General features: G+C 59.2%; 1 protein-coding gene across 6 annotated transcripts in view; it reads right to left on the reverse strand.

Annotated features, from left to right (window-relative positions):
* GALNT9 (polypeptide N-acetylgalactosaminyltransferase 9) overlaps nt 1-25599 on the reverse strand; it is a 72025-nt gene that overhangs the window by 23579 nt on the left and 22847 nt on the right. For 4 of the 6 annotated variants that reach the window (XM_046025832.1, XM_046025833.1, XM_046025838.1 and 1 more), the window contains 4 exons: nt 11636-11802; nt 10185-10359; nt 6260-6457; nt 561-678 (listed from right to left, as the gene is read on the reverse strand). In XM_046025832.1, coding sequence (XP_045881788.1) covers nt 561-678; nt 6260-6457; nt 10185-10359; nt 11636-11802 — 658 coding nt within the window. Of the gene's footprint in view, nt 1-560; nt 679-6259; nt 6458-10184; nt 10360-11635; nt 11803-23391; nt 23570-24467; nt 24991-25599 lie in introns of those variants that run through there. The other 2 variants (XM_046025837.1, XM_046025836.1) reach the window with 2 other exon arrangements.

The raw sequence follows: 25599 nt of genomic DNA on the forward strand, positions 1-25599 counted from the left end.
GTTCTCCAAGTTGCCAGGTGAGGAAGTTTGAAACCAGGAGGGGCTCCTGGGGCGCAGGGAAGAGGGTGGGAGGGGGGGGGGCGAGGGCGCATAGATCTCAGCTCGCGGCCTCCCTCGGAGATGCCCCTGGCCATGCAGCCCCATGCTCTCCCCCGTGGGGCCCCAGTGGCCCAGTCCTGCCTGGGGCCTTTGCACGAGCTGCCTCCACGCCCACCAGGAGCAGCCATGGGGCCTGCAGTGCCCATGACCCCCACCAGCACCCCTGCCTTCCACGTCCAACTGAGATGAACCTAGACCCCGTGCACGACAGGTGGAACAGCTCGAGGGCAGTTGTCCCACTGCAGACACTCGGTTCCCTGAGCTGAAGGAGCAGCTTTGAATGTTTCCAACCTCCCCACAGCACCGTGCGCACCCAAGAGCGGGTGGCGTTTGCAACGGAGCTAACACAGCATGGTGTCCCACGCAGTGCGGTTCCTCACACTGACTCCACGGACTCTCCCTAACCGGTCTGCACACCTGTTCTCCGGACAGGTCCGGGGGTCCCATGCGGTGCCACTTACCCTCATGCCCAGCTCGATGTTCTCGCCGCCATACACCTCCATACCCGGGTCCAGCAGCCCAATGTCCGCGAAGTACTCCCGGTCCACCACGAACGAGCAGCCGATCATGGCGGGGGTCCTGGCGGGGGCAGACACAACTGTGAGTGGGTGACAGGCATGCGGCCCCGGCCCCATCTGCTGCGGCGCTGGACACAGACCAGGCCGGCAGCTGGAGAGCCCGGGACTCAGGATAGCGGCTTCTCACCTCCCAGACCCAGGCGGGCCCCCCTCAGGGTCGTGCTTGTCCCCTTCTGAGCCCAGGAATGCTCCCAGCACAGGCCAAGTCCGAAGGCTAACTGAAGAGCATCAGCAGTCGATGAAAACCAGCACTTGACTCAGGCAAATTAGCATAGGGGATTTTACAGACACTAGTTTACTTAGTGAGTTATTTGACTGCCCTGAACATCATTTCCCAAGCCTGAGTCACTTGCTTTCCTCCTTCATCATTTTGTCCATTCTCTACACCAGGACTCAGGGCAGCACTGGGCCGTGGCATAGGTTGTGCACTGCTACGTGCTAAGGAACCTCACTGATACCAGGCTCTTTCTGAATGACACACCTTGAAGTTGTAGAGCGCACAACCCGAGCAGCTGTAGACCATAGACAGCCATCTGTTCTATTATTTCTATAATTATCCACACCCACACGTTTAAAAACCGTCAATCTTGCCTCGTCTGCAGAAATTCTATCTGTGGAATCAAACATCTCTGTGCTAGTTACATTTTCTCTAGTATGCCTCACAAATCTACCGGGTTGTGGGTCCCGGGGAAGTGGTCTCACAGAGCACCATGAGTGAAGCGGGGCATGGTGAGCCAGCATCACTGTGTCTGCTCTCACATAGTCATTCACTCTTCATTCAATCACGAATTGAGGGAACAGTGAGCATCCCCAGGCGGTAAGGATAAAAAGAGAGTGCAAGTTGTCTCCAGCAAGAAGGAGGCACAGTCTAGATGGCGCAAGGAAGCAGGACCTCTAGGCTTTGATGAAAGATTTTTGCCTCAAAACAGAGACGAGTCCCATCAGCTTGTAGGCTGAGGGGCTGGCGTCTTCTAGACCCTGCGAGGAGGCGGCAAAGGCCTTCCGGTGTCTACAAAGGCCCTGGGGTCGCTGCAGAGCAAAGCTTCCCCCTCCTCTTGCCACTGCTTCTACAGAGACATCCCTCCTCACTAAAAACAACAGGGAAGGAGGGTCTCCATCACAACTCAGGAGAAGCATTTCTGCTCAGCGAGTGGCTAGTCGGAAGTAAGTGCCCGTCAGCTGTCCAAGAATAACAGAGGCATTAAAAAACGATTATCCTTTTATTTGTGCAAAGAGTTGATTTGCTCTGTCACTAGATTTTGGTCACAAATCTAATGGTAATGAAATTTTAATCCTGCTTTTGACTTTTAATAGCAAGGGTTTGATGGGTTAAGTTATAATGCACCGACGTATCTCAGACACTTCTCTCGTTTTCTTCCCGGCAACGAAAATCTCCGGGCGGGCTCTAGTGAATTAGAGTGCCAGATTCCCTGCCAAGTCTGCAGTAGCTGGTAATGATTTTTTTTATTATTGCTCAGAATTCCAAAATAAACAGAAAATAAACGCACTAGGTGACGGGAGTGGAACCAACGGCCTCAGAGTTTGCCAGCGTGAGAAGATCGTGCAGTGATCACAGAACGCAGCAAGCCTCGGGCTGCTTTGGCTGAGGGGCTTCTGGGTTCCGGGGGAGACGTCATCGGGGGGCACCTTACATGGGCTGTTGCGTGACACGCCCGGCCCACGGCCGGGGCCCCACTGAGGTTCCTGCCTTGTAACAGACACGCAGACATGCACAGATGCACGCTCCCAAGCCACGGGCCTCTGGAGCCCTATGCGGGGGTGCTGATGAAACGAAGACCCCCAAACATGCCCTTTGGCCGCTGGGAGACCAACAAGGGTCAGGGTGAGCCCGCTCAGGCATCGAGAGGAACACATGCTCAGGGGTGCGGCCAGGCACCCTCAGGCACACTCAGGCTCAGTGAGTGAGCACGGGGATGGCACCCAGGGCAACGCACAGCATGCAGTCACGTAGAGCATGAGAGGCCTGCCTGCACGTGTTCCACGCGAGTGTGTGCAGGAACCGGTGTGGATGGGATCGGCCCTCCCGGGAAAGTCTGAAGCCACGGCTGGAAGGCCAGAAGCACCCCGTGCGCCCCGAGAGGTATCGAGAGCGGGCGTGGGGGCCCGGTGGGCTCTGAGCCCACGGGCCATGTGGCCTTCCCTGCGCTAACTTGGCTCCTCCGCCTGCACCCCACGGGCTGGTCGCCGCCTCCTCCAGCCGCCCCGCCCGCCAACACGGACTGCAGAAGCTGTCTGGAACCCGGGAGCCTCGGCGAGGACTGCTGTTGCCCACCCCGCCACGGGCATCTGTCCTGGGCACTAAGCTGGCGCGGTCTGCGGGAAGCTGCAGCACGGAGGAGGTCAGCTCAGAGGCCATCTGCACGGATGTGACATGAACTCGGGGGACGGGACCAGCCACCCAGCCTGCGGCAGCAGGGACCACCCAGCACCCCTGCAAGCACCTCAGAAGACAAGCGAGAAAGTCAGAGGTAAACGGTCACTGTTCTTCCACAGGGATTGGAGGAGCGTCCTGTGTGCACCCGGGAGTGCGCCCGTGTCTGTGCACGGATGTGTGTCTGCACACTTGTGCGTGTGGTGTGTGTGCAAGTGTGTCTGTGTGTGCAAGCAACTTTACGTGCCTGTCTCTGTGTGGTTTGTGTGTGCAGCTGTGAGTGTGTCTATCTATGCATGGTGTGTGTGTGTGTGAGATTCGGGCCCTGGCCCTGCACACCTCTGGCTGTGGGAGGGTCCTGACAGCTAGACCCGGAGGTCTCCCTTCCTGCAGGCCTGTCTTGGGGTCCCCCGGGCCTGCGGGAAGCCAGTTCATGCCCACAGGGCCCTCACCGCCCCCTGCATGCATATGTGGGACTCTGCTCCGGTCCTGGGGATGAGAGCTCCAGCGCTGGCCACGGGTTCACGGCCACGGGATGCACGCGGTTCCTGCACGCGGCCCCACACGCCACTCGCTGGGACGTGAGGTGGCAGCCGGGCTGACACGCTTCGCCCACGTCCACTCTCCCACTTCCTTGAGCTTCAAGTATGAGGAACAGCAAGAAAATTTCCTCAAGTAAATCTTCACACACCTGCCTCTCGGGCCGCGGGTGGGAGGGACAGTTCTTAGACTGCTTTCCAGAAGAGACCCGTGTGGACCCTCATGGACCCTCCACTGGGCTCGGGGAAGCGATCCGTCCAGTCGGGGTGGGTCGTACGACCTCCAAGAGCGCCTTCTGCCGGGAGTCAGGCACAGCCGGGCTCTGCCAAGTGGGCAGCGGTAGGAAGCCCAGTCTGGGGTGGGGAGGGGGCGGCCAGGGGATCCTCTCGGTGAGGACAAGGATGAGGGGAAACGGGCTTCAAAGCTCCTCCCTGGCCTGGGTCAGCCGAGGGCTCAGTACTCTGGCGCGTGACCCCAGCCACCTGAGAACCAGGGGAACAACCCAGAAACCCACTAGCCCCACCACCACGGGCCTGAGCAAAGCCCCTGTTCCCCGACATCTGCCGGAAGTCCCACGGGACATGGGGTCTCCAGGAATTAGTGGCAGCTCAAAGCTGACATCCAGCTCTCTAAAAGCCGGTCATGTCTCCTTCCTGCGCCCGTCACCGGCCCAGCCCAACGGTCCTGAGTCTCACCCGTGTTGTTACACGGATGACAGTTGGTCCCTTCAGCTCCACGAAGGGCGCTGGCAGCCGGACCGAGGCCGCTCAGCCTCCCGTTCATATCTGCCAGACATGGGCGGCGTTTCCAAGACTGGGAAAAGTGCGGCCATAGTGAGTGCCCGCAGGGGTCTCTACGTGGACACAGGCTTCCCCCGCTTCTAGCCCGACAGCCACGGGGATGGTGCGCAAGTGGGACGTGGCTACACCTTTAGGAGAAACGGCCAAACCTGTCTTCCCAAGCGGTATTGCCAATTCTGCCTCGGGGCTCAGGCAGAGCTCAGCAGCGCCCAGCGCGGCCTCCCCACGGCCCCAGGCACCTCCCTGCGGTCTGTCCATGCGTCCCTCCTGGCGGAGGCCGGCATCTCTGTGACCTGCGGGCCTCCCCATCTCCTTTGGCAGCGCGTCTGTCTAAAGGCTTCGCCTGTGTTTGATTTGGAGTTTTGGCCTCGGGGTTTTCAGAAGCTCTCGGGTAGGGCCAGTGAGGAAGGAAGTTTGAGACAAGACCCCATCTGGCCAGAAAATCCTGCTTCCCGGGTGGCTCAGGGCGTCCAGAGGTCGCCAAAAATTTCAGGTGCTTCCCCTCAGGCTGACTTCACTGAGTCCTACGACGGGAAACACTGGGCCCCGGTTTTGTGAACGAGGGATCAAGTGTATCTTGAACGAAGAAAAATTCCTTTCGAACTGCTCCTCCTTGCTCTGAGTGAGGCTGGGGCCCCGGTGGCCCGCTTCTGGGCATGGGTGGCTCTGCACCCCGCGTCCCCTGCAGAGGCCCCGGAGCCCCAGGTCCTGCTCCCTGTGGCTCTCGGAACATCGGGGCTGTCTCTGAGGATGTGGCTGCTGGGACAGGGCCAAGCCCCGAGGGGCTGCTCTCCAGGTCCTGGGAATTACTGCTCCGGGCAGCTCTCTGCGTCGACAACATTATTTTCCTCAAAATCCGCAAAACGCCGGGCTCTGGCTGAGCTGTTCATCCCCAGGGTCCGCAGACGTCACAGTGGGATGTCCCGGCTGCTCTAGGCCAGCAGGGGCTGCTACTTGGAAGTCCCCGCAAGGCCCTCCTAGGGGAGAGGCTTTCAAAGGCCTTGGTGGTTCCCGGGCTCAGTGGGCTGTTTCAGTGGGATTTGGGCAGGGACATGCCAGTTTGAACGGGGGGGGGGGGGGGAGCGTGATTCCCAGCCCCGGAAATCTCGAGCCCCTGTGGGGGCCCCCAGAGGTCAGCGAGTGACAGGCAGCCCCAGGACAGAGTTATGAAGCCTGGATTCCCAGGGCTCCGGCAACGGGGAAGGGGCTGCTGAGACAGAGCGGAGCTGCGGATGGACTGGGCTCAGCAGGAGGCAGCGGCTCTGGGGCGACGGGGAGCAGGGGTGCTGTGGCCGTTGGAGGCCTGAGCCTGCTCAGGCGCGGCCCTGCTCAGCTCCGGCCCATGGCCGCCTTGTGAGAGTGCGGGCCTTCCCACCTCCCAAAACGTGTGGGGTCTGTGTATTTTCAACATGGAAAACTCTCTGTTTTCATGTTTAGGAATCGATTTAAATAAATACACGCGTTTGAGGACAGCCGTGGAGTCCCTGTCTGCAGCCCTGCTGGCCTCTCGGCCCGCTGCCCGTGCCTGCGGCTCCCGCTCCGTGCCTGGCTCTCATGGCCTCTCTGTGCAGCTCCATCTCCCTCCCGCTCTCCTGCCTCTCTCTCTGGGTTCCTGTCCTCTTTCACTGGTTCCTCCTTTCTGCTCCTCCGCCTCTGTCTCCCTCCTGTTCCCGCCCTCCCCCCACCCTGCCCACAGCAGTCCCTGTGCCCCCCCCACCACCCCGCCCCCGCGGCAGCCCCTGCACACCCCCCTCGTGGCAGCCCCCCTCCCGGTCCCGGCTCCCACCCCCCTCACTGTCTCCCCCCACTGCCCCCATGGCAGCCTTGCCCCCACCCCACGGTGGGCTCACCTGATGGGTGCGGCCTCATCACCGCGGTCCAGCCAGTCCTGGGGTGGGATGATGTACATGCACCAGAGGCCCCAGTTGTAGCCGTGGGCCGCACTGGCGTACTGCTGCACCTCGAACGTGTCGTACTTGATGTTGTCGATGGCTGGCAGGACGATGCGCCGCCGGTCCTCCTGGATGCGCGCGAGCGCCGGCTCAGCCCTGCAGGGAGGCACGTGCCTGTGAGGAGGGCCACGGTGCCGGGATCCCCAGCTTGCTCCTGAAGATGGGTCCACCACCCACAGACAGGGTGACGTGGTCAGGCCCGCTAGACCGTGGCCCGCTGCGGGGCAAGGGCGTCGGCCCTGGGAGCCCAGGGGCGTCTGGCCGCAGACTTGCCCTGCCTGGGGCCTCGACCTCACCTTCCTGCCCTGATCCCCGCCAACGCCTGTCTGACCCCAAGGACATAAAGACCACCTGGGCTCCAGTCCATGACACCCCCTGAAAGGCAGCCCGCAGACTCTGCCACTGGCCTGGTTCACGGCTCCAGATCCCACTCCCTGCTCCTTCTGCTCTGCTCCTGTGAGAGCAGAGGTACACGCACAAGCCTAATCTGAGGACCAATTATGTATCACACTCTGGTCTAACAAACTGGAAAACATCCATGCCTCTGAGAGCTTATGGACTGTTGCAAGGATGAGACAGGCTATTGGACACTGTTGTGCAGTGCGCAACCAACACAACAGTACGCAGTGGTCCTGAGAGGGTGGGGGGCAGACATCAACATATAAGGGAAGGTACAAGAAGGTGACAGGTATTGTGCAGGAAAAAGAACAAGATAAGGCTGACTTGGGGGTTGCAGTTTAAAATAGGGAGTCAGTGTAGGTTGCCCTGGGTAAGGAGCGGGAGGGGTGTGATGGGTGTTGGAGGGATGGATGAGGGCACGGGCAGCACTGAGGCCCTGGGATGTGAGCCTGGAGTGGAGAGGTGGGACAGCGTATGCAGTAAAGCCAGAGAGCAGAGGGACTCGAGGGCCTGGGCTCTTGGGTGACCTCTCTGGCCAGCAGCGTGAGTTGCAGACTGTGGGGAGTCCCTGGGGAAGCAGGGACTTGGACGTGCCGCTTCTCCTGCAAGGACAAGCATGAGACAGCGCCAGAAGCCAGGGCTCTGAGCTGGAGTTCAGCTGTGGCCATTGGCGGTCCACTGCCTGGGGACCAGGGGCGGGAGCTGCAGGGAGGGCTGCTTGTGGGGACAGGTCCTCTGGTCCCACCTGGCAACACCTGCCACACGGCCTGTCCTCTTTCCCATCCTGCTGAGCGACAGCCGGGTACTTACTTGCCTTCCAGCTTTGAGACGAGGATTAATTAATAACTGTTAGCAAAGTGCCCAGAGATGAAGAACCCTCTGCAAATGCCACATCTGCTAACAAGGCAACGTCTTTGTGGAGGCCACTCCTGGGGGAGGGGAGACGCTATTTGCAGACGGATAACTGGGTTTTCGGTTGTGAAAATTAAAGTTACACTAATTTAAAATTGCATTTGAAGTGACTGACTTGTAGCTCTCCCAGATGGCTTCCAAATGCCCGAGGGAGCTCACGATACGGTAGCGGGAGGAACAGCTACCATGTATGGTTGTGCAGTGTGCAACCTACACAACCCCGTGGAGTGACCCTGGTGGGGGGCAGGCAGTGATCCGTAATGAAAGATAGAAGGTGATACATATTGTGGGAGAAAAAGGGCTGTCTCACGAGGGCAGCAGAGCAGAGAGAAAAAGGGGCCCTCGGAGGGGAAGTGAAGCAGAAGAAACTCGCATCTCTGCCAAATGTGCGGGAACAGAACCAACCCTTGGGACAAAAGCATGGTCCTGGGGCGACTGAGACGCTGCAGGAGAGGGAAAGGAGAAGGCTCCACTGGCCTAGGAGATGCCAAGCCCCTGTTGGAGCCAGCGGCAGCCGGCGGAAAACCACGACCTTGGAGACCCTGGGATGCCAGACCCTTGCAGACCAGCTGGGGACACCAGAGCCACGCACAGCCCTGGTCCAGCCCAGCCGCGCAGACTCAGGACTGCACCCAGCCTACGGGTCCCCAGTCAGCACGGCCACCACCGACCCCTCATTTCCTGCGGCTGGTATCCCAGGGAATGTCTTACGTTGGGCTTTGCAGTGTTTGAAAATATGCGTGGGGAGATTTGATACGGAAATTGTGAGTTTTAGTTTCTACTGAAATAGGGCAAGCTGCCACCGTGGGCCTACTTCTCCCTGCGGCTCAGCGGGTGGGCACCACGGCCCCTGTTCGTGCAGCCCCTGCAGAACCCCCACTGAAGGTTTAACCTCGATCACGTCACCCTAAATCCAACAATGAAGACCTTCTTGAGAAGCAGAAGAGGAAAGTCATGGACACACGGGGGAGAAGCTGTGGGAGGACAGAGGCCATGGGGATGCGGCCACAGCCCAAGGACACCATGGACTCTGGAGGCTGGAGGAGACAAGGAAGGACCCCTCCTCCCCAGGTGCCTTGGCTGATGCCTGTGTCCCCCCAGTGGACATTGAGCCCCAGAATGGAGAGAGTAGTTTCTGTTGTTTAAAGCCTCCTGGCTTGTGTGGCTCAGAGCCCCAGGACACCGATACACATGGTCAAACCTCCCTCTGTCCATGGGCCACTCCTGTGGGCACATCCTGTGTCCAAGGTGTCCCCTTGGTTCCCAGGCCACCTCAAACCAGGCCGGCCCCTGGGGGCTGTCTGCCATCCCAGGGAAGCTCTGATCTGACCCTGAGGCCTGGAGCCAGGTGCCCGCGGGGGCCTCCTGGACGGCAACCACCCAGTCTTGGCAACAGCCCCCACCCCTGGCACACGTCCAGCATCCCACCTGAACGCAGGGAGATGGGCGTGCCTCCCCCGCCCGCCCCCTGCCCTCCCCTGCCCATGCCATGCTGACTCGTTGTGCTGACTCGTTGTGCTGGCATGTCGTGCTGGCACACCGGACATCCCACCGTGACCGTCCCCTATCTAGAGTGTCCCTGCAGGATTGCTGCCCCCGCTCCCTCCCCTGGCCACGATAAAGCCCTCTCTCATCTGCGCAGGGCACCCCCCACATGCAGTCATCGGAGAGGTTAAGGGACCAGCTTGCCGTTGTCTAGAAAGCTCTGAAGCATGTCCTGCTATTTGCTCAAGACGTCCTCAGACACCTGCTCTGAGGACATCAGCACACCCCCTGTCTCGGGACAGTGGGGTCTGGACAGAGGTGGCAGGAGCAGCCCTGGTCCGACACTCTCTGGAGAACCGGCCTCCCCCTGGACTGGGGATAACGCACTAGGCAGCAGACACCATTCTTAAGGCTGCTGCAGAGCTGCACCAGGCTTCCAGGTGGCCTAGGCTGTACCCGTGGCACCTATGAGGACTCCAGGGCCTCACGCTGCAGACCCGAGGCTGCACAGACCTGCACTTCCAGCCGCCCCTCAGGGGATATTGGGGCTGCTGGCCGGGAGGCCTCACGGAGCACCAGGCCCGCAGGGCAAGCACTAGCCCAGGGAGAGCGCCCTAGCCTCCCCGCCGGGGTGTGGGGTCACACCTGCTCCTGACTCACCCTACAGCCTGGCCACTCCCTGGCCACGTGCCCCTGCAGGTGTCTGTTAGAGGCCCACTCCCCCCCAACATGGTGCACAAGAGGGCTCCCCAGGGCAAGAAACTGCTTCCAACTGGTGCTCGGAGCTTGGGCTGCTGACAGCGCGCCAGGACCCCGCGGGGGGCGTGAGCACACAGCTGTGTGTGGCCGTGCTCTCTGTGCGCGGTGGTGTGCCAGGCACATGGTGTCCTGCCGTCTGCGCCTCACAAGCGGCTTCCCGCCCGGGAGCCAGACTCGGATGCCCTGGTCCCCAGGCTCATGCTCTACTGGTCCCCGGGGAGTGCCCTCAGCCAGCCCCCGGCCCTGCCCCCCCGCACCCTGCTCTCACCAGCCTGTGCCGAACTCCACGTGGGCATCGAAGAAGCCCACCACGGGGGCCGTGGCCGCCTTCCAGCCCTGCAGCCGCGCCCGGATCAGGCCTTCCCGCCGGCTATTGCGCACGATCTTCACCAGGCCCGGGTACCGCCTGTGGACGTACTGGTCCAGGCTGGCCTTGAGCTCCACTGCAGCAGACACAGAATCGCCTCAGCAACCCGCGCCCGGGAGGGCCCCGAGGTCGCCCCAGGTCAGCGTGGGCAGGCTGGGGAGCTGTGTGCCCCGGGCCCGTCCTCCACAGTCCCTGAAGGGCACCCGCGGCGGCCAGACGTGCTTCGGGGGGCTGGGGATACGGTGGGGCTCACCCTCCCGTGTGGGCACAACAGGCAAAACCAGCCAAATGGGACTGACTGGACTGAGGTGTCTGTCACGGAGACAGGCACCCCCTGGGGCTGGGTTCCTCCCCCATGAAGAGGAAGGAAGGCCTCTCACAGACGCATGGGCAAGCACACGGGGTTGGCCCACACTGGGCGGTATACAGCCGTGACACCCGCTGCTACATGCATGAGCCCTGAGGACAGACACTGTGGGACCCCAGTTCCCCAAGGCCCCAACAGTCGCCACCTTCTGAGAGATGGCCGATCTTGGCTCCTTTCACAGGGTCAGCTTGGGGTCCCACAGTGTAGACAAGTAGCCGGCCCTGGGTTGGACGCAGCACCTCCTGCCCTTGGAGGGCTCCAGAGATGTCCCCCGAATTTCCTCCACTTCCCTCCCTCCAGAGGTGCAGAGGAGAGCCCCGCATGGTAAGCCCACAGGACCTCAGTCTCGGGGACGCCTATGGTGGGTTCAGGCTCCTGGCTTGATTGGTGCCCAGGTGTCTCTGGACCCCCAGCAGGGGCTTTGAGCCCTCTGCGCTTGGTGGGCATGGGATGCTTGCGGGGTCCCCGCAGTGATTGCCGACCCAGCTCCCCCACCAGCAGACCCTCACTGGAGCCCATACCCCCCCCCACAGGCAAGAGGCAGGAGGTGTGATCAGCAGATACGGAACTCAGCCCACCTGGGCTCTTCTGGGCAACATCTGTAGGGCATGAACAGAGCCCCCACTTTAAGGTCCATCCACAGGCTCAGAACGGGATGAGTTTCAACATAGGGTCTTTGTGGGTGTAACTGGCTAAGGATCTTGAGACGAAATCCTCCTGGACTTTGGGTGGGCCTCGTCCAACAACAGGTGTTGGTACAAGAGGAGACACACAGGGGGAGGTTGGGTGAAGATGAGGCAGGGGGGAGGGGTGTAGCTCCAGCCAGAGCTCGAAGGACACCAGCCGTCCCCAGAGCTAGGAGAGGCAGGGAGGATTCCGTCCTGGAGCTCCCGGGCGTATAGCCTGGCCCACCCTAACTCCAGGCTTCTGGCCCCAAGCTCCAGGCTGTTTGTGCTGTTGGGGTCCATCACTGGCCCCCACTCACCGCTGTCACTGTTGTCGTCCACCAGGATGACCTCCTTGAGGAGCCGCGAGGGCGTGCGGTTCACCACACTGTGCACGGAGCGCAGGATGACGGAGAGGGCCTCGTTGACAAAAATGAAGACCACGGAGATCTGGGGCAGGTCAGTGGCATGGGTCATCTGTCTGCACCTGCGGGAGACACAGTTTGTGGTCAGTGGTCAGTGGTCAGCGTGGGGCGTGCCCTCTCAGCTGCTTCTTGATCTTATACCCAATGGAAGAGCAACAAGGCCGTGGGGGAACGCCCAGACTCAGTGATGACGTCCGTCCAAAGCCACGGGCTCCAGTGCTCTGAGCCTCAGTCTGCTGTGTCCATGCTGAAAGTCAGGGAATGGCAGTCATGTCAGGTCGTGGTCCAGTGGTGAGTGGGGCCCAGCCCTGAGCCCAGTGCCATCAACACGTGGTTCCAACTGCAGGGGGTGTGCAGTGGGGGGCTGAGGGAGCAGCGTCCACAGTGAACCCTGCACCTTGAGTGTGGTGCGGAAAGTGAAACCCGGGTAGCTGGCGATGGGCTGAGGGGGGCCGGGTCAACGTCAGTGGAGGGCCACTGAAGTGGACATGAAGCAGGGACGGCCTCGTCATCGGGGCTGAAGGTAACAGCCTCGGCCAAACCTAAGGACTGAGGGGCACAAGGGGGGGATGTGTGGTTTTCCCAGGGGCCTCGATGCAGGGGCTGGGCGTGGGGCAAGGGACATCTGGTTCCTCGATCTGATTAAATGATACATATTTGCTAAGGGGCCTGCAGAAGGCAAGGGGCTGTTGGGGTAATAATGTGGTGGAATGAATTCACCAGGGGCTAAGGGAGACAGACAGGAACTAACTTAGCAAACGGTCAAAAATAACGTGAGGGAAAAAAAGAGGAAACAAGAGCAAAGGAAATAGAAAGATACACGTGGAGGAGCCCAGTCGTGTACATTTGCTGCCAAAATAAACGTAAATATACCAAATCTCTCCTTAAGATGGTAGAGGCCACTCAACTAGACACAGGCGCTCACACATTCACACACGCTCTCACACGGACTCACACTCACACATTCTCACACTGACCACATTGACACACATTCTCACACTGACACACACATTCATACACTCACACATGTTCTTACATGGACACATACGCTTTCACACTGACTCACACTACATTCACACACACACACCCTCACACTGACTCATACTCACACGCTCTCACATGGACTCACACTCACACATGTTCTCACACTGATGCACACTGACACATTCTCACACTGACCACATTGACACACATCTCACACATTCACACGTGTCCTTACACAGACACACATGCTCTCACACGGACTTACACATTCTTACACTGACTCACACTCTCACATGTTCTCACATCGACTCACACTCACCCGTGTTCTTACACTGACACATGCTCTCACACTGACTCACACTCACATACATTCTCACAATGACTCATACTCACACACAACCCTCCTCAAAAGGGCCAACTTCCCTCCTACGGAGTGAGTACAGCTGCAGTTAGAACCTGAGCCAGCAGTCGTGCCCAGGGCCAGCCACCCCAGCGCCGGCAGGAGAGTGCCAGTGACCCCTCCTAGCCCACAGTACGCTAGCATCTCTGCCCTCACAACGACGCACAGACAAGAACAGTGGACATGGCAGCGTGACTTTGCAGAGGAAGGGGCAGAGGCAGTGGCCACACAGGGTCATGGGTGGGGACCCTGGGGCTGTCTCTAGACCAGGCAGCCAAGGAAGAGCCATGAGTAGCCGGGCAGTGAGGTGAGCCCTGGCCTGCTCAGCTTGACTGCAGAACAAACACCACAGACACAGTGGCCTAAGCCACACACACACATGTGCTCACGGTCTGGAGTCCAGATCCAGGGCAGTGGAGCCGGCTCCTCCCGAGGCTTCCCCTCAGTGGGCAGACGCGGTCTTCCCACCTTCCCACCATGTCTCAGTGGCTGTGCCCTGCGTGTGTCTGCACCCTGCTCTGCTCTCCACAGGGACTCAGCCATAGGGGACAGGCCCACCTGGGAGACCCCACTTCACCTGTCACCTCTGTAAGGCCCTGCCTCCACATGGTCACATCCTGAGGTGCTGGGGGTCAGGGCTCCCAAGTATGAACTTGAGGGACACAGTTCAGTCAGAAACGGACCCGACAGGGAGGAACCAACACGTGGAGGATGAGGGGACAGGGAGGAACCGGCAGGTGGGGTGCACTGGGTGTGATGAGAAATGGGCTGCGCTGGTGAGGAGGGCTGTGGAGGGCAGCGTGCCCCTCTCCCATGGGACACTCAGTGCCCCTTTCTGCCCTCCGCACTGTGCACACATGCACTGACAGCCTCCCCCGCAGCTCTGGCTGTGAGTCCCAGGATTGATTACCACGTGGCATTGGAGGAGGCAGCAGCAGGACACAGGGGCCCCTGCGAGATGGCTGTTCTCACGACCTTCCACGGGGTGTAGACGTTCCTGCCAGCCACCTGCACTTCACCCTGGGGGTCATGGCAGCCGCTAACCTTAGAACACGCCGCCCTCACCGGATGGAAAATGCTCTTTGTGCAGGCTCATGCCCCTGCAGGTTCCTGACACAGACACTCCGGGGAGATCACAAGACTCCCGGGAATCCAGGGCAATAGAACCCTCCAGATACACTCTCCATCCTCTGCTCCGCAGGTCCATCAAGCGGGAACAAGGCCCAGGGGCTCAGAGGACATGGGCAGGACCACAGGCTCTTCTCGCTCCACAGCTTCATGGGGCTGAGAGATGCTCTGGGGAGCACAGTCCGGTTCCGGCACAGGTGGGAAAGCCCCCTCTGACTCCTTGGCTCTGATTGGGCGGCACGCCCTGCCTTGGACCAATCACCGTGGCCCGAGGAGACAGGACGCTCTGATTGGCTTACATTTGGATTCCTCACTTCTTGAGTCCCACAGTCTGGCAGGGGCTACACCAGGACCTCAGCCAAGGACGGTGGCTGTTTCAGGGAAGATGGGGGACCCTGATGCCGCGGCCCCGCACTGGGTCTCTGTGCTCCTGCAGATAAGGGAGCTCGCTGTGCTAATGATTTGTTCCAGGGCTTTCCACTTTGAAGAGTCCTCCCTTGCCTGTGGGTTGAAAGGTGCCACCTCCCCCACAAGAGACTCCACGAATATGACCCTCTGTGCTGTGGTGGTCCCCAGATAACCTCTCTGCCTTTCTCTGCTGTAGAAGCCACGGCCGGGAAGGAATTCTTCACACAAAGTGATGTTCCTTCTCACTTAGTTCCTCCAGGGACTTTGTGGATATACATAGTTCCCACATCCCAAGGGGAGAACATGCTGGGCTTCGGGTGGCCCCAACTCCAGTGACAGGTGCCACAAGGAGAAAGGCAGGGCTGGGTCTGCAGCCAGACCTGTGGGAGGCGGGAGACCTGCACAAGGACCACCCCATCCGAGGCTGGCTGGCGTCGTCATGACTAGGGGTCTTCGGGCACCCACCCAGCCATGCAGATCTGAGAACAGTGGGCATCATAGAAATGCCAAGTCCAGGTGTGTTTTGGGGCTGAGAGTCCATCCTGTTCATCTCTGATGGGGGTAACCAGGAAGGAGGTGGGCCTTGGGGCCATGGGGAGTGTGGTGGAGCTGCACCCCAGCGAGCACGAGGGGCAGAGGCAGGGACATAGTGTCAGGGTCAGACGTGGTCTCTGCTCAAACCAGGGGGACCAATGAACGAGCAGAGTGCCATCACGGAGACCTGCAGCTGACCCTTGTCCCAAGGGCCACGGAGCGGAATCACCCATATGGAACTCATAGGAGAGGTGGGACCCAGGCTGGGAGTCCACAGGGAACTCACGTCGGGGCACCACTCCCTAGGCCCAGACAACGTGCCCCGAGTTTCTAACTGACACAGCAGGATGCTGCTCCCAGATTAGCTCTCCACAGCCTGGACACACGTCTCACGGGGTTAGGTCAGTTCCCAGAAGCATACAAGCCCAGTCTATTCCATGAATTTAGTTCTGAGAGCCTGGATTCCGTGCTGGGCCCTCTGTGTGGTGGCGGTCCCCAGATAACCTCTCTGCCTTTCTGTCCTGCCTTAGAAGCCATGGCCGGGAAGGAATTCTTCACACGAAGTGATGTTCCTTCTTGAGGTTTTTTTCACTTAGTTCCTCCAGCAAGAATGAGTCTAGAAAATCCACAGAGTCATGTCTGTTATGGGACCTGGTGCTGTCCAGACAGGCTTTGTAAAAACAGCGTGACTGTGGTCACGATGATTGTAAAGCACGGGACAGATTACCTTGGAGCTTGGCAAACAGAAGCATGTAACCTCGAAGTGACAGAGTAAGCTGACTCCAACCCTGTGTCTGGGCTGTCCCCTCCCTGAGCCCAGTAACACTCAAGTATGTCTGGGTGCGGCTGTACGGGGACACACTGGGGGGATGGGGCAGTTGCGGGGACAGCCCAGGAGGGCACGGCTGTAGGGACACATTGGGGGAAGGGCCTGGGGGGACATGACTGAAGGACAGTCTGGGGGTCACAGGTGTGATAATAACAAAGCAGATGCTGGTTTCTGTGTTGGCGCACTGTGGAGCTGTGGTCTGGGGCGACTGGAGACTGGGATGCTGGCAGCCGGGCCCTTCTGTCTCATCATTGTGCTGAGTGTGGGGTGGTCCCCAAGCCTGCATGTACCGGCAGCCCCAGTGCCATCGCAGGAAGCAGGGAAGGAGAGAAAGGTCATGCCCTCCCCACCTGGCACATGCTCCCCACATCCACATATGTCCCACTGGCCACGACTCGGCCCCCTGCGAGGTTTGCAGACATCAGCCTTCATACGGGCTTCGCCCAGCCACGTCTGGGGTTCAGTTAAGGAGGAAGAAAGGGAGAAAAGATGGGAGGGGTGCCTGGGGGCACCACTGGCCAGGACGTGGCCCCTATGGGAACGGTGGGCTCCATGCAGGGGAGGGTGAGCCTTAACCCCATACAGCGTGGGAAGGTCAGCGTGGCTTGAGGCTCCTTCCCATCTCCACACTGGGGGGCCGGGGTGGTCAGGGGTGTTCCCCACATGAGCCCCGCTCATGGTACAGAGCCCTGGGGACGCCGGAGTCCGTGGGCACCTCACTCATCAACGAGAGTCTGCCTGCCCTCGCCAGACTCTCCCATGCTTGCCTGCCCACCATAGCACCCCCTCAAGGCAGCCCAGGCTGAGCCCCCATCACATAGCAGAGACACTGGCCCCCCAAGGACCACAGGCAGGACACCATGGGCCTGACCGCTGTCCTGTCCAAGGGCTCGAGCGGGCAGTGGGGAGCAGGCGCACAGACAGTCCTGGACTTTGGGCACCCCGGTCCACAGTCACGTGGTTCCACGGGCCAATCCCTGCAGGCATCGTATGGATGAGTGTGGCTGTCCGCCTGCTGTGGGACGCTTAAATTAGCACTTCTGAGAGCACGGGCCTTTCCCAGGCACACCTGCTGGGCAGGGAGAGGTTGTCTTTGCCTGCAGCGTTCATCTGCCCTGACCAGTCACCCCACTGGGAACGTGTGTACTTTCTAAGTTGCTGGAATTAGAAACAGCACAATGCATACGGTCCATTTTGTCCCAGTGCAATACTGCTCTAAAATAGCCTCTTCGGGGAGCCCTCCTACACTGTTGGTGGGAATGCAAGCTGGGGCAGCCACTCTGGAAAGCAGCACAGAGGTTCCTCAAAAAGCTGAAAATAGAGCTACCCTATGACCCAGCAATCACACTGCTGGGTATTTACCCTAAATATACAAACGTAGTCATCCGAAGGGGCACGTGCACCTGAATGTTCATAGCAGCAATGTCCACAATAGCCAAACTATGGAAAGAACCTAGATGTCCATCAACAGATGAATGGATAAAAGATGAAAGAAGAGGTGATATATATACACAATGGAACACTACGCAGCCATCAAAAGAAATGAAATCTTGCCATTTGCAACAATGTGGATAGAACTAGAGGGTATTACGCTGAGGGAAATAAGTCAATCAGAGAAAGACAATTATGATATGATCTCCCCGATATGAGGAATTTGAGAGGCAGGGTGGAGGGGTCATGAGGGGAAGGAAAGGAAAAAATGAAACAAGATGAGATCGGGAGGGAGACAAACCATAAGAGACTCTTAATCTCAGGAAACAAAGAGTTGCTGGAAGGGAGCGGGGTGGGTAGGCATGGGGTGGCTGGGTGAGGGACACTGGGGAGGGCACGTGCATTGTGTAAGCCTGACAATTGGCAGACATGTACCCCTGAAGCAAATAATACATTATATGTTAATAAGTTAAAAAAAAAAAAAAACCCTCTTCTACTCATAATGCAATCCCTATCCCGTTAGAGAAAGTTTGTGCTCAACAGGCAGACGGAAAGGGCTGTTATCAGGGAAGACTCATGGCTAACGAAAAGATAAGAACCAGGCCCCACTGAAGGCAGCATTCCTCCCAGCCTACCTGCATCACCTCCCTTCTGCCTCCTCAGGGGACAGGCCGTAGGTGATGGGGCTTAGTGTGGCCACGCGTCACCTGAGGTGGGGCCCTCCCGACCGGCTCTCTCTGCCATGTGCTAAGTACCCATTGCTGCTGGGCTGTGGCTGCCCTCGGGATTGTGTGGCACAGGGACTCAGGCCCTGCACGTCCACCCTCTCCACTGGCCATTGTGGCCCCCCGCGACCCCTGCCCCATCTCTCATTCCACCTAAAGCCAGATGATCTTCTGCCACGTGCGATGAAGGGGTCCTGACCCGGCGCTGGCCCTGGAATGCACATCCCCGAGCTCGCCATGCGGTGGGAGGGCTCTGCCTGGACATGCGGTGAGCTTCTCCCTCAGCAGACAGGACAGCCGGGAACAGTGGGCTCGGCACGGTGCTCGTGGTCACACATCTGACCACCGCCTCGTCTCAAGGAGGTTCTGTCCATGGGAGCTGGGGTTCCCTCGGCAACAGGGCTTTGTCCTGACCCTGCCCTCTGCCAGGACAGGCAGTCCCAGCTTGGGGCCTCAGCTCTGTGGGTGCAGGGAGAGGGCCACCTGCCAACCCGTCCGCTGAAGTCTCAGCCAGCCCCCAGGATCTGAGAGGCCAGAGAGCGAGCGGACCGAACAGCACAAGCACCTGAGAGAAGCAGACAAGCACCCCTGCCTCTCATAGCTCACAGAGCAGACGGGCAGACGGCGGGCAGACGGCCCAGGACACATGAGGCAGGGTCTGCAGAGCCTTCCGGCAGAGGGTCCTCTGTTCTTAGGACACACAAGATGCAGACACATATTTTTCTAGCCCCTCGGGAGGGTGTGAGGATGTGACACTGGGAGCTGCAGCAGCCACGTTGTGACTACGAGGATGGGTGTGACAGAGCAGAGAACTGGGGAGAGCTGGGGCCCTGACGCAGTCAGCCGCTGCCAGTTGAACGCCTCTGGACCCTCACTGCAGCAGCTGGTTACGGGAGGTTGGGAATTCCTTCCTTGTGCAGCCACTTCTAGCTGAAGTGTGGGATGTTGATGTGACATTATTGTCACTGACAGAGAACATCCACTCTCTCTGGGGGACCCCAGTCCTCCTGGGGTGTCATCCAGCCCATGTACCTCAAACACTGTGATGCACGGTCTCAAATAGGGGCAGTGGCCACCGTGCTTCCCGAAGAGGCCACAGCAGCAGGCTGCACCCCTGCATGCCTCGTCGGGACCCTCCCACCGCAGCCACTCCCACCCACAGAGCACAGCAAAGTGAGGCCACGTGCCTCTGGGCAGAGTCACGGAGAGCAGGATGCCTTTGTTTTCGGGGTCCTGAGGTACCACAGAGGCAACCCGACCGCCATACAGTGGTTCTCTGGTGGACAGCTGGGATCGCATCCACACGTGCGACCACCCCCGGACGACGCCAGCCCTGCCACTGCCCCGCCACGGAGCTCCCAGCCATGAAGGCCCCTGACATCACAGCCCCTGCTGAGTTCAGAAGGTCCGTGTCCATGACACCCAGTGTCCATGCAGCTGTGGCGGGGGGTGGGCTCAGCAAGCAGACGCTGGCACACAGTATGTGCTTCCTACAGGTGCGCTGGGCAGACGCGTGTGCGGCAGGTGCCGGCTGGCCGGGCAGCTGAGCTTGGCGCACGGCGACAACGGCTCAGACTCCGCGTCCCCCACCCACAGCCAGAGCCACAGGCAATCCTCAACCGCAGGGACAGCTCTGAGAGGATTTATAAACCCACAGAGGAGCAGGGCTGGTTACGAGGCCCTGAAGAGCCTCTTCCAAGGTCTCGGTTAGAGCGCATGGCAGGCACGTCCCAGCTGGCCTCTCAGGAAACAGGGCCATGGCAGCGACACTAATGGAAATTTATGGGGACGCCCTTTGTACTGCTGGAGGAATGAGTGCAGGACAGAGATGCAGCACCCCTCCCGGGGGAGCAGCAGGCTTTGCCTGCTGACAGCAGGATGCGGATCTATCTCCCGTCAGGGGCGCCTGTCCAGGGGCTGCGCCTTCCAGAGACATGACAGATGTTTCTGGGAACAGCTGCGGGCGGGTTCTCAGAAGCATGTCACCCAGGGAGTGTTTCCGCCTCCTGGTGGATACCTTCCTGGGGTGGCCCCTGCCTGCTGTGGGGGACACGCTCCCACCCTCACAGGAGCGTCCACACAAACACAGAGACCTTGATAGGCAAGGCCACACCTCTGCGAGGCCTTCCCGCTGGCCAGGCGGCAGAGGGGGCTGAGGCAGGCAGGACGCAGGGTGCCAAGAGGCAGAACGGCCCCCACCGCGAGCAGCATGGGGCAGACCCGTGCGACCCCTGCAGCCTGTCGCCTGCCTTAACCGATCACCCGTCCGCTCAGGACGCCTCGGGGCTGCCGTTCCGTGCTCCCTGGCCAGTAAGGGAACCCGGTGCCTTCCTCACCCCGCACACTCCCATGACGATTCCCGGTCTCCCCGTTGGAGGCGCCTGCCTCCTCCGACCGACCCCAAACCCAGGAGCCTCAGGAGCCTCAGGAGCCGGGACCCGGCACGAGGTACTGGATCCAGCTCCGCTCGCAGCCCAGGCTCTCCATCTGACTGACCAGCACCGGCAGCCAAGCTGTGCATGGCACAGACGGTTAACACGCACGGAGACTCTGCAAACAGGCAGCAGGGGGCACGTTACTGCACATGATGGAGGACGGCTCGGGCTCGGCCGCTCGCGTTTATGATCCTGGTTAATTTGGATCTGCCAGTCTCCCTTTTATTATCCCGTGGGCCGGTCTTAATAATCAAGATCTATGTTATGTGCTTTGTGGCATAATTAAAGCTGCTGCTTAATTGGAAAAGCTACCCGCTCCAGACAAAGGGAATCAATAATTACCTACCATGAGAAAGCGAGTGAGAACTTTGGTTTGAGAGTGGACAGACCGTCAGTCGGGGCAGGCACACACGCGGACACATGTACACACACACGCACGCATGCACACATGGAGACACATGGGTGCACACGCATTAACACAAGGACCTCGCACAGACATTAACACACGCACGCACGTGCAGCACGCCCACACCCCACGTGTGTTTCTAGTGGCGACACTGGTCAGCATCCAGCACGAGGCCATTTCTCACTGGACAGGTGGGCTCCGCGGGGGCTGAGGCTATTTAGGGAGTCAAAATCTGAAAGCTAAAGGCGGGCAGAGACGAGCTTCCATTTACGTGTCTGTTCAGTCGGTCATGCAGAGATGTTTGCTGGGGGCCTCCTGAGCTCACGAGGGCCCCCACAAACAGCCGCCAGCGTCACAAACCGAGAGGTCAGCATTCTGCAGTGGCCCATCCCGACCTTCCTCCCACGGGCTCCTGTCACCGACAACGGTGTGACTACCACCAGCCCAGACCCTCCTGGTCACAGCAACTGTGACCTGATTCCCCATTGCAGCTCCTGGAGGGCCTCCGCTGCGGGTCGTGGGCCAGCAAGGGTGCGTGGCCATCAGGTGGGCTGGATGGGGCCGTGGGGGTGGCAGCAGCCGGTCCCGCTGGCCGTGCTCTCCCTGTGTGCTCTCGGGCCAGTCCCTGGATGCTCTGAACGGGCACGTCTGGGCTTCCTCCCTATACAGAGGCATCAGGACAGGCAGACTGCTTCTGTGGCGGCTCACAGGCCAAGGCCAGGGCTGAGCTGGGCAGGGTGGAAGCCGCGGGCGCCTCACCACTTCACCTCTACCCTCCACTACTGGATGACCAGCCACAAAGCCCATCCAATCTAGGGGAGGGACGTAGAGTCCCCAGCCCTTGAGGCAGGAGAGAGAGCAGATTCTGGAAGACAGTTTCCCTTCCATGTTTGACTTATGTGGAGAAGGTGAGATTCTGGGGGGAAATGCACGTGGGGTTCGTGCAAACTATGGCCCATGGGCCCAATCCAGGTACTCGACTCTTCCTGCCTTGGTTTCCTCATCTGCAAAATGTGGGCCCTGTCTGTCCTCACAGCCTTGCTACAGGGTTGAATGAGTCAGTGCCTGGTCTGTAGGCAGTGCTCTGCAGCACACGGGTCTCAAACAAGTCCTGGGGCAATGATCAGGCACCCCACTCACTGAGCTGCACAGGGTGTGGGTCTCCCCTGGGATGGCTGGGGCTGTGTTCAAAGCCAAGGTCACATGCAGGCTGTCACCACATGACTACACCCCTGGCCCAGGAGCCTGGCGGGAGAGTAAGGGCTCAGAAGAGCTTCTCTCTGGTTTCTAGTTTGTCATCCACACGTGCACGGGGCAGGGGGTCTGTGCATGTCACAATCATCAAAGCCTCCCCATTTCTTTTTGGGAAAGCAACGGATATAAATAAACATGTAAGAAAATGGAACCCACATTCTCTGTTACAAGTACCCCTTCCAATCGGGGTCTGTAAATCAGATCTCTATCAATTAAGGCATATTGTAAATGTCAGCTCTTTCAAAGTTTGCCGTGATGTCTTCTTCTGTAACATGAGGCTGAGAGGGAACTGGTCACTCCCATCTGGCTTTATTTCAGCAGATGGAGCCTTCCTAAAGAGGGAGCCTCTGCCACAGGAGGGAAGGAGGGAAGGCCTCAGTCCTCAAAGGGAAAGCCAAAGGAACACCTTCCCCTCAGGCAAATGCCGGCACAGTGAGGTGCCAGAGGAAAGTGCTCTGAGGACTCAGGAGTGTGCTGGGTTGTGCTAGACGGAGCAGGGAGAGCCCGTTCAGAAGCAAGAAATAGGGTGCCTGGGTGGCTCAGTTGGTTGAGCGACTGCCTTTGGCTCAGGTCATCATCCTGGAGTCCCAGGATCAAGTCCCTTATCAGGATCCCAGCTCCATAGGAAGTCTGCTTCTCCCTCTGACCTTCTCCTCTCTCATGCTCTCTCTAACTCTCTCAAATAGATAAAGAAAATCTTTTTTAAAAAATGCAAGAAGTACAATCTAAATATTTGAGCAAAAGATTTAGAAATATATGCGTGTATGTGTGCTAATTTACAACAGAGCCTAGGGAAGTTTTCATTTATTTATAATTTATTGTGATGTTGACTTCAGGAACAGCTTGATCTAGGTGCTCCAATGATGGCCCTGGAACCTGATTCCTCCCTACCTCCCAGTTTGGCCACACTCTGCACTGGGTTTTTCCTTGAGTTCCACAAGTGGGCTGTGGGAACTCCAAGCTTTCTGCTCATAATAGTAAGATGGTATAGCTCCCCATGTTCCCATTTTTGCAGTTTTACTTTGACGGAAAAGCCTGATTTTTTTCCCCCAGTGACCGCAGATAATTCCAACATGCACTCTGATTGGACTGGCCCAGACCACATGACACCACTGACCTGTAGATGTGGCTGGCGGACATAACGCTCTAATTGCCGTAATCCTGAGTCACGTGACCTGCCCTGTGGCTGGAGCGGAAAGTTTGCACGGGTTCCCTGTGGGAACGAGGAGCTGGAGCTCAAGGAAAGAGAACCACATTTCAGGGCAGCCAACAATGGCATCCATGACACACACTCACATCTGCTCTATGCTCTGATGGCTCAAGATGCAGCAGGACCACCGGGAGAACCCTGCCCCAGCCCGGGGCTGGCGACAGCTGGACAGGGGAGGGCCAGCACTGTAAACTGTGTGAGATTACGGGAGGTGGGAGCCACTCACTTGCCTCGTCAATACTACCGCGTGCACAGGAAGGGGTTCACACAGCAGGCTGGCTTGCCCATAAATACCCTCCCTGCGCAGCAGAAGTGTGGGACACCGTGCGTGACCAGAGCGTCACTGGTTACGAGCATCCACGTAACCAGTGGAACGTCATTGGTTACCACATGGGGTGGTCTATGCTGGAGCTCGAGCCACAGTGTCAGCCTGACCTCTGGGGGTTGGGGACGAAGGTCAGTCGGCCACCGAAACCCTGGACAGCAGGGCCATTGTCATACTTCATGGGGGCAGTCACTTGCCAGGGCTGGGAGGGCTCCTCACCGTCTCTGTGACTGCCCAGGGAGGGGCAGCTGGAAACTGCCTCCTGTACCCTCACCCCTGACCTCTGCACTCCTCTGCATGATGTCATTCTGTCCTTCCACAAAGCACAGCGGCAGTAAAACGGCGCTGCTCAGGGCGGAGTCACTGAGCCCGGGTGGTCCTGGGGGGACTCCGGAGGGTGCTGTGTGCCCAGAAGCCCAGAGCCAAGGGTTCAGTTCCAGCCACTGAGTGAGCCTTACTGAGGCCACGCTCCAGAGGTGAGGGCGCCCTGGGGAGCGCTCAGAAAATGCCACGCACAATCATGCACGTGCATACACCACACACGCACACGCACACACAAGCATGTTCACCCAGTGCACACACAAGCATGCCCGCGCACGCACCACGCACACACGTGCGCACACACGCCCTTAGAGCACAGACTGGGCACGTCCCGAACCCGAGCCACTCAAGCCCGTGTCGGTGCCTTTGTCACGTCCGGACGTCACCTGCATTACTCACTTAGCGTGTTTCTCCAAATTGGCCTGTTTCATAGCGAACCGCATTTTTTACCCAGAAAAGGAATCTTTACAACATCTCGCGAAAGGAAAGCTGACATTCCTTATGCTTTGATGGTACCCATGAAGTAAAACCGCGTTCTCTCGTGTGGCGCGGGGCTGAGGCCATGGGGGCGCGTGTGCTTGGGGTCTGCCGGGACAAAGGGGAATTCCTCTGGGATGAAGTCCCACGAGGAACAGGAGAGGTGGACGGTGTCCTCTAACTTGCGGACGGTACTGTCCAGGGAACAGGCCACTCCTACTGTCTGTTCTGGGTGAAGGGATCCCCCAGGGCCATGCCACAGGGAGGCCCACTCCATGCACCCATCCTCACTCGGACACCTGGCCCAGGGCACCTCACTCCTCGGTCTGGGGAGTCTGCAGTGAGTTCCCACCTGCAATTGTGCCCCACCTGTACCGCCCCCACAATGCACCTGCTCAGGCTTCCTCCTCCCAGGGCAGGGTGGGGGGGCCGCGCAGACCTTCCACCCAGCTCCCTGGACCACTTCCCAAACACAGTCTCAAACACACTCTGAAAACGTCCCCCAAGCCGCTGTGCTGGGTTTTGCTCCACAGCCAGCCCCGCCTCCCCACTTGGCCCCACCCCCCCCCCCCACTGTTAGCCCCCAGGGTCCCCGCTGCCCCAGGGCTTTCCACAGACAGAGCCACAGCGAGGAGCCCGGCCAAGCTCGCCTTTCCTTCCCAGGGCCATGTCCCAGCCTGAGGGACTTTTTTCAAGTAATCATGTCCACTTAATATGGCATTTTGTTCAAATGTCATCCCCGCCAAGGTACCTAATGAGCTTTCAAACAGGAGGCCATGTCCTGAGAGGTCACGAGGCAAGGCCACAGCCAGTGGCAGACCGGGTGGCGGGGGGGCAGGGGCTCGAGGATGGAGAGCGCAGACAGCTTTAGCTGGGGGGTGCCGTCAAGCAAGTGAGCCCTGAGGTCCCCGCATTTCACCGGTGTCCTGGTACAGAGCGGAGACAAGTCTCCTCCAGCTCCCAGGTCTGCGCATGTCTGCGTGGGCCGGATG

Source organism: Meles meles, chromosome 12, assembly GCF_922984935.1.
Source record: "Meles meles chromosome 12, mMelMel3.1 paternal haplotype, whole genome shotgun sequence".
Taxonomy (NCBI): domain Eukaryota; kingdom Metazoa; phylum Chordata; class Mammalia; order Carnivora; family Mustelidae; genus Meles; species Meles meles.